The sequence below is a fragment of the Cervus elaphus genome, chromosome 33, assembly GCF_910594005.1.
Source record: "Cervus elaphus chromosome 33, mCerEla1.1, whole genome shotgun sequence".
NCBI classification, from domain to species: domain Eukaryota; kingdom Metazoa; phylum Chordata; class Mammalia; order Artiodactyla; family Cervidae; genus Cervus; species Cervus elaphus.
Window position 1 is genome coordinate 27,865,117 of NC_057847.1, and position 15,378 is coordinate 27,880,494.

At 34.1% G+C, this 15,378-nt stretch overlaps 1 protein-coding gene across 1 annotated transcript in view; it reads right to left on the bottom strand.

Moving 5' to 3' along the window:
* The window catches only part of HAT1 (histone acetyltransferase 1), a 39,311-nt gene that overhangs the window by 22,173 nt on the left and 1,760 nt on the right, over nt 1-15,378 (bottom strand). The window contains exons 2-4 of the mRNA XM_043894326.1: nt 14,747-14,851; nt 7,936-8,011; nt 4,463-4,583 (exon numbers count right to left, since the gene is read on the bottom strand). Coding sequence (XP_043750261.1) covers nt 4,463-4,583; nt 7,936-8,011; nt 14,747-14,851 — 302 coding nt within the window. The remainder of the gene's footprint in view (nt 1-4,462; nt 4,584-7,935; nt 8,012-14,746; nt 14,852-15,378) is intronic.

Below are 15,378 nucleotides of genomic sequence, written 5' to 3' on the forward strand. Positions count from 1 at the left end.
ATTATTAAAAAAGGAATGCAGTGGAATACACTAGGAAGTATTATTAGTTAGTCTACCAAAGTATTTTTTTCACTTTCTTAAGATTAAATTTTTATACATACACAGGATTTTTCTATTAAAAAAGCCCCAAGGAATCCAGAAGATTAAAGAAATTTGCTCTCATCTACTTTCAAATTGAAATCCAAATTAAAGAGAGACAAGGATAAAATAGATGACTGAAACTCACAGATAATACAAACTTTATCCATGTATTTCAACTTTCTCCAACAAACCCTTCCCTAAAGTGTCAGCAATCAGCAAGACTGAACAATCTTTGTTACACATTCTTCTACTAAAAATCAATGAAATTACCTTAAGAGAGGGCTGGAAGTACTGATAAAAGCAAAACCATAAGATGAACAAACCATCGGTGTCTGAATAATCAAGTTTATCATATTGCAAAATTCAAAATAATTACATTATCTTTAAAGATGATAGCTATGGAGATGTTTTACAAATATCTTAATTGTAACTAAAAAATTCAGATGCTGCTAGAGAGTTTGCAAAAGAAAAAGAATGGATGATGAAAGATTAATATAAAAAAATAAAATAAAAAAGAAAGATTAATATAATGGAAAAATTTTAGTATGCAAATAACTTCTAAGCAGATGTGCTCTGGTTTCTGACCATCTAAAAGGGTATATTTTTCACATGCAAAAATAATACTACAAAGCATAGTATGCATAAACTCAATTATGACATATTATATAATGGTCTCAAACCCTATATATCTAAAAACAAAAATCTTGTGTGTTTTCCACTTAAATCTACTTCTCCAATCTTCCCTATCTCAGGGAATAGTACCACTACCACTGAAGCAGTGGCATCCTCCTCATTCCTCTTTCCCTCATCAATCACATTTAGCTCAGTAACAGATGCTACTGACTCTACCTCTGAAGAAGTGACTCACTGGAAAGAATGCTGATGCTGGGAAAGACTGAAGGCAAAAGAGGAAAGGGGCAGCAGAGGATGAGATGGTTAGATAGCATCACCGACTCAATGGACATGAATCTGAGCAAACTCCTGGAGACAGTGAAGGACAGAGGAGCCTGGAGTGCTGCATTCCATGGGGGTCACAAAGAGTCAGGCACAGAGACTGAACACCAACCAAAGAAGTGTCCTCAAGCAGGTAAATGCAGTGTTGCCCATGACACTGCACTGTTCTGGTCTCTCTTCTCTCTTGCTCTCTACAGTAGGTTCTCTGCATAGCAGGCAGAATCATCTTTCAACAATATGAACACTATCACATAACCACCCCCCACACACACACTTAAAACTTCCAAGGGCTTCAGCTACTCTGATTCCATACGACTGAGTCTTGCCAACCCTCTTCAACTCTCCCTACCCTTCTTCTCTCATCACCACAATTTAACAACAGTGATCTTTCTGGACAACGAAAATGCCAAGAATGTTCTCATTTCAGGGACTCTGCATAGGTTGATCCCTTCAGATAACTACATGACTGGCTACTCTTCATTCAGAAACCAGCAAAACGTTTCTACATACATATTAATTTGCTTATTTAATATCTATTTGTTGACTGCTCCTCTTGGCAAGAACGTGTCATAAGAACAGTGACTTTGCTTTATTTGCCATTATAACCCTGTGAAATGAACATTCTCATTGCAAATGGGGAAGAGCCAAGCCCATTCCCCACACATCTGCTGCCCATTCTTTTTTTACAAGGGGAAAAAGCGGTCTCTGCTTGAACATGTAATTTAAATAAATGATCTTTGACAATGAAGCAAATAAATAATCCTACAAAAAGACATTATAAAAGACTTGATTCCTTACTCCTAACACAGTACTTCTAAATGGAGAAACCTCATTTTCCAGAATGGAACAATTAGAAGTCAATGCAAATACACAGCTATTTTCACTGCACATAATATTTGAATGATTTATCAATAACTAATAGTTCCTTCAGAAGAAATCACTCAGCACTACCAGCTAGAACTTTAAAAGAAACACAAAAAAACAGCAACCCCCTCAAACAACACTGAATTTTATACAACACAAAGGAAAAAAAATACAATTTTTAAAGAATAGCTGGGCTTGAAAATTTAACAAATATTTGATTATAAAAAGCTCCATTTTAATAAACTGTGTTACATGCTAGTTTATCTAAGATTAAATCTTTTCAAGTATCAAATCATCACAACTACAGTATTAGTCAATGAGTCATTTTTATATCTGCAAATTTTCAAAAACATCTAAGAGACACAAACCACTGAAAAAAACAAATATTAAGTGAAAGTTATATATATTTATCTAACAAGCTTAGTCATCTCAAATAGGGCTGGCAAATGAGAATCAAAAAAAGTTAGTGCTGAAAATATTTCTGACACTGAAGTTGAATAATGGACATAAGGGACTATTTCAGATTTCTTTTATGCTATATATCATTCACGTTTCCATTCCTTTAAGCTTACTAATACAGAATTTTTACCCATACGGGGACTGCTTGCAAGAGAGAAGTCTCTCACACTAGCAGTAAACTGAGCTAATAGCATAAAAGTATGGGAGCAGGCAAAAAATAAATAAAATATACACTGTGCAAAACAGAAATAAAACCTAACAAGCACAAAAGCCCAGGCCCATTTAGAACAGGTCATAAATAGTTCTAACATGTTTGAGGAGGATATTACTATATATTATGCATACTACAATTAAGTGATTCTCGCCCATGTGCAATACAGATTATTTACTAGTTGTGTGACTTTGCACAAGTCCCTTACAGTAAAATGAAACAAACAAAAAACTAATAAAAATGGGGCAAATCAACCAATCCCTGTAATGAGAGAAGGTTTTAACAATAAAAGAGTAGAGCATGAGGCTGGGAAAAGACTTACATCAGGAATTTAAACTTAGTTAAAATTTTGAAAATGTTTGCTTCAGTATCTTTAAATAGGAATGTCTAGGAACAGAACAACTCTAAAATATACAATTTTTTAAAGGTCCCTTAGATTCATGTCCATCCAAACATGCCAAAGACACCCCCTCCCCAACATCCACCAAAGTTTCAACCATTCCAACATCAACTGAAGTCTAAAATCTCATCATCTATCTTATCCAAGTAAGGTACAGGTGAGACTATGGGTATGATATATCACGGGGCAAATTTCCTTCCCACCTGTGAAACTAGAAAACAAGTTATCACTTCCAAAGAACAAAGGCAGGACAAGCATAGGATAAAAGTTCCAGACTTTGTCATTCCAAAAGGGAGAAAATGGCAGAAGAAATAAGTCACCAAACAATTTCAAAACCCAGTAGGTCATATTCCACTCTTGTTGTATAGTCTCTAAGTCATGTCCGATTCTTTGCAACCCCATGGACTGTAGTCTGCCAGGCTCTTCTGTCCATGGGATTTCCCAGGCAAGAATACTGGAGTGGGTTGCCATTCCCTTCTCGGGGGGATCTTCCCGACCCAGGGGAAAGTCCTGCATTGGCAGGTGGACTCTTTACTGCTTAGCCACCTGGCGAGCCTCAAATTTCATCACTTAGGAATACTGTGGTCTATGCCACTACCCTCTGAGCCCGAAGCTCCTCCTTCAAAATCATTCATCCTTTTTCTTGAAAGGTAGCACATGTTTGCAGCTGAATAGTGATATCAACCTCTTTCTTGCCTATTGGATTTTAGAAGTCCATTAGCCTTCCCGTATTCTATCAGTCCAAACTGGCTGTATTTCTGCTGATATAACACTCTGGAAACTTTATGGGTCATGTGTGTATGCCATGGAAGTTCATGCCAATAGACAAGAGGGTCCTCCGCAGGTGCTCCCTGAATTCATACCACAGAATTCAATCCCTATTTTTGGCTTTGTTGAGATTACTGAGATCAATGAGTCACGCCTGTCTATTCAGCAAAACAAGATTATTTAGCCAAGATTACTATTGGCTTTCTCCCCAGAGCACACTTCCCCACCAATGAATTTTCTAAATTCAGTGTCTTCAGAACAGGCTGAGAATCTCCCAAATCAAGTCCCAGATCTTTTTTACTTAACAGTTCTTCCCTCAATTTCTCTCTTTCTTCTTATACTTTAAGTGGCAAGAAAGCAGGCCACAGCTTCAATACTTTGTTCACAAAACTCCTCAGCTCAATAACCAAGTTCATTTCTTACAAGTTCTCCTTTTCACATGAATATATGCTTAAAACAACAGAAACTAATAAAAAAACTAAAGTTGGTAAATAAAATAAATCTCTGATCAAAAAAGTGAAGATTTTTATGGAAAAGGCTAAGGATCACGATCACAGGTTTAACTGGCATGACAGGCAGATAATCACCTCCATAATTAAATGTTAAATATGTGGTTTTAAAGCTGTAATATAAAGATTCTCTCCTCCCTCAAATCTTTAACATTTTATAATCTGTTTTATACTCAATTAGGAAACAGTTAAAAATAAACTTATTTCTGTTCTTACCTCTACACAGTCAAAGTTCTCATCAACTTTAGATGCATATTCAACACGGAACATTGTTGATAGGCTACCAGCAATATAATATAACAAGATCTTCAGACCTTTGTAACCAAAAGCAGTTTCACTGAAAGGGGAAAAAAAGCAGTAATCTAAGACCCAAAAATGAACAAAGTCATTACCAAGTTATTAACTCTACATAGAAACAGGTTTAACTTCATGGGTAGTTTCAAAATTTTAAACTATACTTACTAAAAACAACAACAACAAAACCATACTGTAATGAAACTGTGCCTCAGCTGTCTGAGTTTATAAAGTAACAGAATGACAACACCTACCTTAGGGATGTTATATGGGTTATATAAACAAGTCAATACACGTAAACTGCTCATAACATTCACTGGTACATCGTACAAGTGTACTACAGCTCCTGTTGCGGCTTTTACTCTTGCTACTATTATGAGGTATTTCATATCAGAGACAAGTAATGTCATACTGACTCCTAGTTAGGTAAGCAGTTAAGATGGAGCTATAGAGCCCAGTTCTTCCAACTGGCCCCTTGCATGTCCAACATCAACATCCAGAGCTGCTGAAAGTGGTAAGTGGTAGCACCTGATCGCACCCCACTTAGCAACTCAGAAAGCACATGGGGAGCTGCTGCTCTTCTCCCAGCCTTGCTCCCTGCTCTCCACCTATGCCTTTCTATTTCCTTAAAAAGAGAATTCTAAAATAGCCAGGCAAGTTCCCTGGTGGTCCAGTGGTTAAGACTCAGCACCTTCACTGCCATGACCCAGGTTCAACCCCTGTGTCAGGAACAAATATTCCACCAAGTACATGACATAGCCCCCCAAAAAAATCCAGAATAGGTAAATCTATGAAAACAGAAAATAGATTAGTGACTATCCAGGGCTAGGGAGGGTATGGGAAAGAGGGAGCCACTGCTAACTGGTCACAATGGGAATTTTGGTGGAAATGACGAAAATGTTCCAAAACTGGTTGTGGTGATGATTATGCAACTTTCAATATGCTATAACCCACAGAATTGTACACTTTAAAAAGATTATTGTATGATAAAGGGGTTTTTTAAAAGATGAATTCTGAAAGAATGCTAGAAAGAAGCAGTGTCATTTCCAGATTTCTGTCTAGGTTACCAAAACAAAATACAAGAAGTGTCCATTCCAGGACTCTGAAAACTATGTGTAGTAGAAAAGAGTGGCAATGAAACTAGGATTAAGATCAGAGTAATAGTTCCCAAGATACAGAGTTATCATGATTATGTGACTCTCCTCCATCTACCTCAGAGGGGTGTGCAAGCACACCACTTTTAATGATGTGCAAAGTGAGTGTGCAAAATGCCACTAAGAAGCAGTACTTGTGAAACTAGGTCCTACTCACTAAGATATTACCTTAGGAAGAGATTTCAAGTAGCCGTAAGAGGAACAGAGTAAGACAAAACACTTCTTAAAGATAGAGATCCAAAAGAAAGCATTCTTATTTTTATGCTGTAATAAAACCTGTTTAAAATATGCTCAAATTTTGGCAGTTATTAATACTTAAAAGCACATAAAATACCTAATCTGATATATTCACAAGAAATTCTTAAGAAACTTGTTCCATGAAGAGACATTTGTCAATTTAAAAACATATTAAATAAATGTCAAAAATGCTGAAATAATGCATAGGGAAAAGGGTAGTATAGAAGAATATTTTAAATGTCAACTATGTCTAAACACCCTTTCCTACTAAGGAAAAAATCCATGGTTCCCTGAGGATATGGCCAATTCGTTTTGCAGAACTAGTAAAGTACAAGGTGAATGTGCAACACAACACTTGTTTGTATCACAAAGTAAAGTGTCCTCAAAATGATGATATATCAAAAGGACTCAAAAAGTCAGTTTGAAAGAGGAGCCACTTGTTGAATCTGGGATAATCTGAGCATCAACATTAAAAACAGTAACAGACAATAATTCACTAAGTTAAAAAATCCTGAGTCTATTCTGATATAAACAAAAATACATAAGGGGAAGAAGAGACACTTTTACAGCAGAATGCAAACTAATAACTGTTGAAAATGTGGCAGTGTTAGAAAATCGCCCTTTTACAATCATAGTAAAATACTAACAATCATTAACAGATTTAAAACTACTGAATGAAAGTTTGATGGGAAACAGGGTATTTTCACTCTCAAGAGTATCTCCTCACAGGTTACATATAAATAACAAAGAAAAAACCCTACAGTGGAGAAACCTTGCAGATACCTCCAAACTTAAACTTAATGACCCAAGTTAACCAACAATGGGACAAACTGACATCATGGACATTCTGGTATGACACATTGAGAAGGACAGATACAACTTCTGCTCCGCTACTATAAATATATGCATTATCTGAATTTAATCATGAAGAAACAATCAAACTTGTCCAAAATGAAGGTTTACAAAACTAGCCCTATTCTCTACAAAAATAATGACATGGAAAATAAAAGTCTGTGGAACTGTTTCAGTCTAAAGGGACTAAAGAGAGATAACAACTAAAAGCAATACATGATTCTAGACTGGATCAAGGACGAGGAATTACTGAATTTATTGAATACACACAAAAGAATTACTGGGAATCAATTGGCAAAGTTTGAAATGTGGATTATATTTTAGAAAATATATCCATGTTAGATTTCCTGAGTTTGGGTAATTTTACCACAATACTGTCCTTGTTTTTAGAAAATACATACTAACGAGTTTAGGAGTAAGAGAACTCCTTACTCCTGCAACCTACTTATATCTGCAACCTACTCTCAAATGGTTCAACAACAATCTATCAATATATGTATATGAGAATGATTAAAGCTAATATAGCTAAATGTTAATAACTGAATATGTAAAGGATATACAGAATATTATTCTTGAAACTTACTGGAAAGTTGATATTTTCTTCAAAATCAAAAGGTAATGGACTATTCTAATAATGTAATGAAGGGATTAGAAATTTTAAAAATTGTGCTCAACATCCCAGGACATATCTTCAAACTTGCTTCTGAAAATAAATTTCTCTTAATTGCTTATTTATTTCTCATAGAAAAAAAACTTGAACTTTCCAGTGTTGGGGGAGTGTTTTCTAGAAGCAGTATAGCAAAATTGTGCAAAATAAGTAATTATGAATACGGACTCTACAGTCTGACTGACTGAATCTGAACTTCAGTCATTCATATGTCCCTAGGCAACTATCCAACCCCACTAATGTTAATGTTACATATGATGATACCATTGCTAAGATTATGCAAATTAAATATGATACTGTACCTATAGTATAGCACTAAATGATAGGTATTATATAGTAGATTGGTGTCTCAATATAAAACATGCCATTCTAATATATTTTAAAAGAAACATGAAAAATAACAGGAAAGAAAATAAACTGATTTCTAAATTTTAAAAAATGCATTTTCCCTACTAATTTGACAAGTATCTTACTAAGTTACTTACTCATCCCCAAAGAGTTGATGGGTATACTCAGGAAAGAAAGTTCTAATGTCATTCTCAAGATCTTCAGGAAAACGAACTGTTTAAAAGAATAAAAAATATAGAGATATTAAAGATGATAGGTATTTCCACTTTGAGAATCTCATTATAACCAGGATATAGCCAACATATTTTTTTTTTACTTAAAAGTGTTACTTTTCCATTATATGATTTACACTGGATTCTCACGCGACAAACAATAAAAATCAGAATGTTACTATGAGTGCTTCAGCATCAAAACCCTACTGAGTCTAAGAATTAGAAAACTAGGTATGACAGAGGCATCTAATTTAGTTGTTCTTTTTCTGTTATGTTCATACACAATGCAAAGAGTAAAAGAAAACAAAACCAAAAGAGGCACATTGAGATGAGAAAAGCTAGTACAAAGCAAACAAAGTGCTATAGGAAACATTCCGAGAACAAGAATAATCTGAGTTTGATGAAGCTCATATCATCACATTGTTCTTTATGACTACAAGATGATGATGATGTTTATGTTGTTCCTAGTTTTTTTTCTTTTGCTTTTCACTATTAAAAGTGACACTGCAAGACTCCCTGGTGGTCCAGTGGTTAAGAATCTGCCTGCCAATGCAGGGGACATGGGTTCAATCCCTGGTCCATGAAGAGTTCACATGCCAAGGGGCAACTAAGCAGGTGTGCCACAACTACTGAATCCCCGTGCTGCAACTACTGAAACCTGCCGTAGGGTCTGTGCTCTGCAACAAGAGAAGTCACCTCAAAGAGAAGCCCACGCACTGCAGCTAGGGAGTAGCCCTCACTTGACACAACTAGAGAAGCCCACATGCAGCAATGAAGAGCCAGAGCAACCTAAATAAATAAATTTTTAAAATGTATCATAAAGCACAAAACCTGAAAATGCAATCTAAATTGTATTCAGGAAAAGAAAGCATTAAATGGCATAAAAGAACAATCTCTTCATAGACATTAAGGTGAATTTTTTCAAGGAACAAGTATATCTAATGCTTTAAAAACTATTCAGAGTGGGAATGGTAAAGTGGGAAGGCCATGAGAAATGCATACAAAGACTACTTTCACCTCCCCTAAAAAGAAAGCAAAAAGGAGAAACACAGACCAAGTTCATCTACAAACAACAATGTAAAAATATTTAAAGATAATATAAAACAGTCCTCATAGAAACAAACTATACTGTGGTACTGAAATAAAAGGATGATTCAATACCTAAAAATCAAAAAATTATTTAATATTTATGAATTACATTGTATATAAAACATTATCAAAATTATTCCCACGTAAACTGAAATGGCCCTCAATATACTCTAATATGTATATCTGAATAAAATATTTTGAAAATTTAAAAACACTTTCCAATGTAACAAGCCAGGATTTGAGGTTTATTGGAGAATTACTATAACGATCTTCATTAAGTGAAAGGAATGAACACTATCACTTTTTAACAGTGTTCTGAAAGTGCTAGAAAATGCAAATCGGAAAGAGAACAAAATAAGAGGCATATTTATAAAAAAGGAAGTGAATTTACTAAAATGTTCAGATATGATTGCATGTCAGTAAAAAACTAAGAAAATCAGCTGAAACCACTCTCCAAAAACAGTAGAAGAATCCAGTAAGATTATGTGTTTAAAATACATTAAAAAAATAAATATATTAAAGAAAAACACTTCAATTAAAAAATAGGCAAAAGATTTGAACAGATAGTTCTACAAAAAAGATACACAGTGACAATAAGCACATGAAAAGATGCTCAATATCAGTCATTAGGCAAATGCAAGTAAAAACTGCAATAAGATATCATTTCACACCTACTAGGATTGGCTATATATAAAAATAATTAAGTGCTGACAAGAATGTAGTAAAAGTGGAACTCATACATTGCTGGTGAGAATGTAAAATGGTGTATCCGTTGTGGAAAATAATTTGGCAGTTCCTCAGAAAGCTAAACAAAGATTTATTATATGACCCAGCAATTCTGTTCCTAGCTATATAGTCAAAAGAACTGAAAACAAGGACAACACACAATTATATCTTGATGCTCATAGCAGCATTATTCACAACTGCCAAAAGGTGGAAACAAGCTAAGTGTTCATCAACAGATGAATAAATAAACAAAATGTGGTATACAGTGGAATACTATTCAGCCATTAACAGGAATGAAGTTCTGACACATGTTACAACATGTAACATTTGCTGAGTAAATAAGCTGAAAATATTCTAAGTGAAATAAGCCAGACAGAAAAGAACAAAGATTCAATTTAAACAAAATATCTAAAATGGGTAATTCATACACACAGAAAGTAGATTAGAGGTTACCAGGAGCTGGAGGGAAAGGTGAATGCGCAATTACTGCTTAACAGGTATAGAGTTTCTGTTTGGTGTAATAAAAAAAGATTCACTCTTTTCTACAGTAACCTACCCCCAGAACACTGGATCCCTGTGGGAAAAGTATGCCTGTCAATTCTCACACACGAAGTGAAAATAGCTTATTAATGGAGAAGAATCTTGGGATAAACCTTCGTGGAATTATTGGTACGCAGTCAAGAGTTAAAGTTATCCCATGTGTCTAGCACAATGTCGATCAGTATGTTCTAATAAACATTTCTCCAAAGAAAAGGGGAAGGGAAAGGGGGAGACAGAGAGAAAGGTTGGTTTGAGGGAAGACAATTATTGCTACTGAGAGTAGGAATTTGATTGCCCAAATAACCCAGTCAACCTTAGTTATGTCAAATATGTGTAGAATTTATGTAAATGGGATCTTGATGTGATAAAATATATATATATATTAAAAATTACTTTCCATCATTCTCCTACACACAATAAAGAAAATACAATGGAAGAGAAGATGCCACTTCATAATAGCAATAAAATAGATGAAATACCTAGGAATAAACAATAATATTTATCATCTATACATAAAATTTAAAACTCTACAGTTAGACATAAAAAAGGCCTTAATAAATAGAAAGATATGCTTGCTATTAGTAAGGAAGACTCAATAATGTAAGGATATTACTTTTCTCCATATTAAATTTTAATAGGATCTCAATTTAAAAAAATTAACAAAACATCTTTGGAACTTAGTAAAATAAAATGTTCATTAGAAGGATAAGCATTAGATAAAGTTGAAGAGTAATGAGTGGGATCTAGTTACACCATATACTAATCATATTTATTATAACAGTACACTAATGGCTCAGGGGGAACAAAAGGCCTCAAAGTACACCCAAGAATATATATGATACTTTAGTGTGATTAAAAAAAGAAATTTTAATTGTTTAAGAGACAACAAATTGGCAGGCAGATAACTGCCTAAACCATCTGGAAAAGTATAAAGCTGGATTCCTACTCTATGCCTTATCAAGATAAAGATTCAAAGGTTCAATTAAAAAAGAAAAAAATTTTTTAATTATTAAAATAAACAATCGATAAATCTTTTCATAATCTTAGAGCAGGAAGGCCCTTCTTATAAGACACAATGAAAACTCATAAAAGAAAAAGTAATTTCCCTAGATAAAAAATTTTAACTTCTACATAACAAAAGTCAAAACAGGGGTCAAAGTACTCACAAAATATGACAAAAGGAGGGCTGGTTCTTTTAAATATAAAGGATATACTTCTCTTAGAATTAAAAATCAATTTTAATTATCAAATCAAAAATTAGTCAAAAACACAGTGAAAAAGAAAAACCTCACTAAACAGTAAGTGTTGGCAAGGATGTGGAGAAACTGCAACTTTTGTGCACTGTTGGTGGGTATATAAAATGGAGCTGTAATAACCACTATGGAAATTATGGGGGTTCCCCAAAGAATTAAAAAATATAATTACTATATGATCCAGCAATCCCACTTCTGGATACATATCTAAAAGAACTTGAAACTGGATTTCAAAGAGAAAAAAATATTTGCACATCCCTATTCACAGCTGCATTATTCAAATAGCCAAGAGGAGGAAGCAATTTAAATATCTATCAGTGGATGAATGGATAAATAAAAATGTTGTGTGTATGTATATGTCTCTCTCTATATAATGTAATGTATATAATATAAACATATTATAAATAATATAATAATTTTATAGTTATTACATATACTATATATAAATACAAGAATATTATAATATTTACATTATATATAATATATATACATATATATATAATGTAATATTATCCTGTCTTAAAAGGAAGGAATTTCTGCCAAGTGCTATAATATGGATGAATCTTAAGGGTATTATGCTAAAAGAAATAAGCCAGTCGCAAGACAACAAATACCGTATGCCTGCATTTATATGAGGTATCTAAAGCAGTCAATTTTTTTTTTTTTTAGCAGTCAAATTTTAAAACAGTAGAAAGGTATTAGCGAGGGGCCAGTGAGAGGGGGAAAATAAGGAGTTCTTTCTTTAATGGATATGGTTTCAATTTTACAAGATGAGAAAGTTCTGGAGACTAGTTGCACAACAATCAGAGTACACTAAACACTACAGAACTATACACTTTAGAAAATAGTAAATTTTAAGTTCTGTGTTTCTCACAACTGCAAACAGAAATAAGCTACCTTTCACACATCACAGGGGCAAGGTGTTTTTGCTTTTTTAAAAAATGATAATATGCAACACTGATCAGAGCAGAGGTAAAAGGACTATCTCAAATGTGAGACTGTACCAGTATAAGCACACGTACTTTTTCTGGAAGGCAATTTAACGACAGCTACTAAAGTAGAATATGCCCGTAACCCTTTGATCCAGCACAGTGGTCCTTAAACAGAGACAATGTCACACACCATCCTTAGGAGGTATGGCGATGTCAGAGACATTTCTGGTTGTCACAACTGGAGGAGAATGTTACTGGCATCTAGTCATCAGACCAAGAGTGCTGCTAAACATCCTACAAAGCACAAAATAACAAAGAATTCTTTTGTTGTTTAGTTGCTAAGTTGTTCCGACTCTTGTGACCTCATGGACTGTAACCCCGTCCATGGGATTTCCCAGGCAAAAATACTGGCTGCTGCTAAGTTGCTTCAGTCATGTCCAACTCTTTGGACTGCAGCCCACAAGGCTCCTGTCCATGGGATTCTCCAGGCAAGAACACTGGAGCCGGCTGCCACTTCCTCCTCTAGGGGGTCTTCCAGGCCCGGGGATAGAACCCGTGTCTCTAATGTCTCCTGCACTGGCAGATGGGTTCTTTACCACTAGTGCCACCTGGGATGGGTTGCCATCTCCTAACAATTATCTAACCCAAAATGTTAATAGTGTTGAAACTGAAAAATTCTGATCCAGTATTTCAACTTATAGCCACACATTCTATGGATCACTCACACAAGTGGGTACATACATACACAAGGGTATTTACTGGAGAATCACTTTTAATAGCAAAAAAGGAGAAGCAAATCTCACAACAGAGAGTAAGTTTAAAAAAGTAGCATAACTTAGGTAAGTTATGATACAGTCATCCTGAATTACATAATTTAAAATAATGAGGTAGATCTATATAGTTACAAACAATGATATTCAAGATATTGTTAGCTAAATAACAAAACAGCCTTACAACAGGATCCTGGTTTTAAAGAAACAATGTATGGACAAGAAAAAAAAACTTTGATCAGTAATATCTTTTTAGTGAGGTGTCAGGACACAAGTATTTTCTTTATCACCTTCTCTGTATTCGTTATGTCTGTACTGTTTTAAATAATTATAGCTAACATTTACTGTGATAGTCTAAATCAAGTTTTTCAAGCACTTGTATTTCACCTCATATTTAATTCACTACAAATAATATTAATTCCATTTTAAAGATGAAAAATCTAAGGAATGGGAAGTGACGAAACCAGACCTCATTAGCACAGTTATTTTTTTTAAACAGCCTTATTGAACTATAAATTTACATTCCACAAACTCAACTGTTTTAAGAGTATAATTTTAAAATTTTTAGTAAATTTAGACTTGTGTACCACTACCACAATCTAATTTTAAAATACTGCCATTACCCAAAAGAAATCTCATTTGCAGTCATTCTCTGTTGCCACCCTCAGACCGAGGTAACCACTAACCTTTCTGTTTCTGTGCATTCGCCTTTTCTGAACACTCACACAAATGGAATTATACAGTAGGTGTGGTTTCTTTCACTTTAGAATGTTTTTGAGGTTCACCTATGTTGTACCATGTATCAGCCCTTCATTCCTTTTTAATGTCAAATAGTATCCCATCACATGGATATACCACACTTTGTTTAACCATTTACCAGCTGGGTGGTATCTAGGTTATTTCCTTTGGCTATTGTGAATAATACTTCTGTGAACATTCACATACAAGTTTTTGTATGGACAAACATTTTAAATTCTCTTGGGTAGATGTCGAGGAGTTGAACTGTTCAGTCATATAGCAAATATATGTTTATTTTTTAAGATCCTGCCAAACTGTTTCCCAAAGTAATTGTATCGTTTTATGTTCCCACCAGGAGTGTCTTTCCACATTCTCACCAACACTTATTTTCTATTTTTATAATCAAAAAGGTAAAGGTAAATGTTTTTAAGAAGTTAAGACCATTTCTACTTATCATTATTTTGCCACACTGAACCTTTGACATGTAAACTCTGCCATCTCTCAAACATCTACCCACTCCATGACATAAATCAAGACTTCATAAAATCTGGATGTGCTCAATTAGTATAGAAAACTAAACATAAATTGCAGTAAACAATAAAATAAGCCATACAAATGCCATGAACAACTGCTCTTACACAAAATTCCATTTCATACTCCTAATAGTACTTAGAAAATGCATACATACCTAATTTTAGTTCAATTGCTGTGTTGGTGTTACATTTGTACTCGGCCAGTTTCTTCTCAACTGCACTCTTGTATTCAACCAAAAATTTCTCCATAGCACCAAATCCTAAGAAAAAGGATTTTTAAAAGACTGGTTAGAAGTGATTTAATTAATCAAACCTAAAAAAAAATGGATTCTTACTAGAAGTGGAATAAAGGTAAGTCTTTAACTATGGTAACAGATCATAGATTTCCAAATACTCCTACATAAATGTACTGAGTATATGACTGTCTCATTATAAAACAGAATAAACATCCCTTTTGAGATAGTGGCTTGTGAACCAGACTGGCTTTTCATAAATGAGTAAACTTGATAATTAACAGACTACTGACATTTCTACATATTTAATATTAATATAAATTACCTGCTAGGATTTATACCTAAGTAGCCTTTTAAAAAGAAATATAAAAAGGATGCTACTGCTCCACTAAGAATCCAGGTTGAGAACGTCCTTCAATAATTACAAGATAGCAATTTATTCATAATACTGGAAAAACTATACCTAAAGTACTTTCATTTCAAAACCAACAACTAATAATACATAGAAAGATAATCTCACAAAGGATACACAAGAAACCAGTAAACACTGCTAT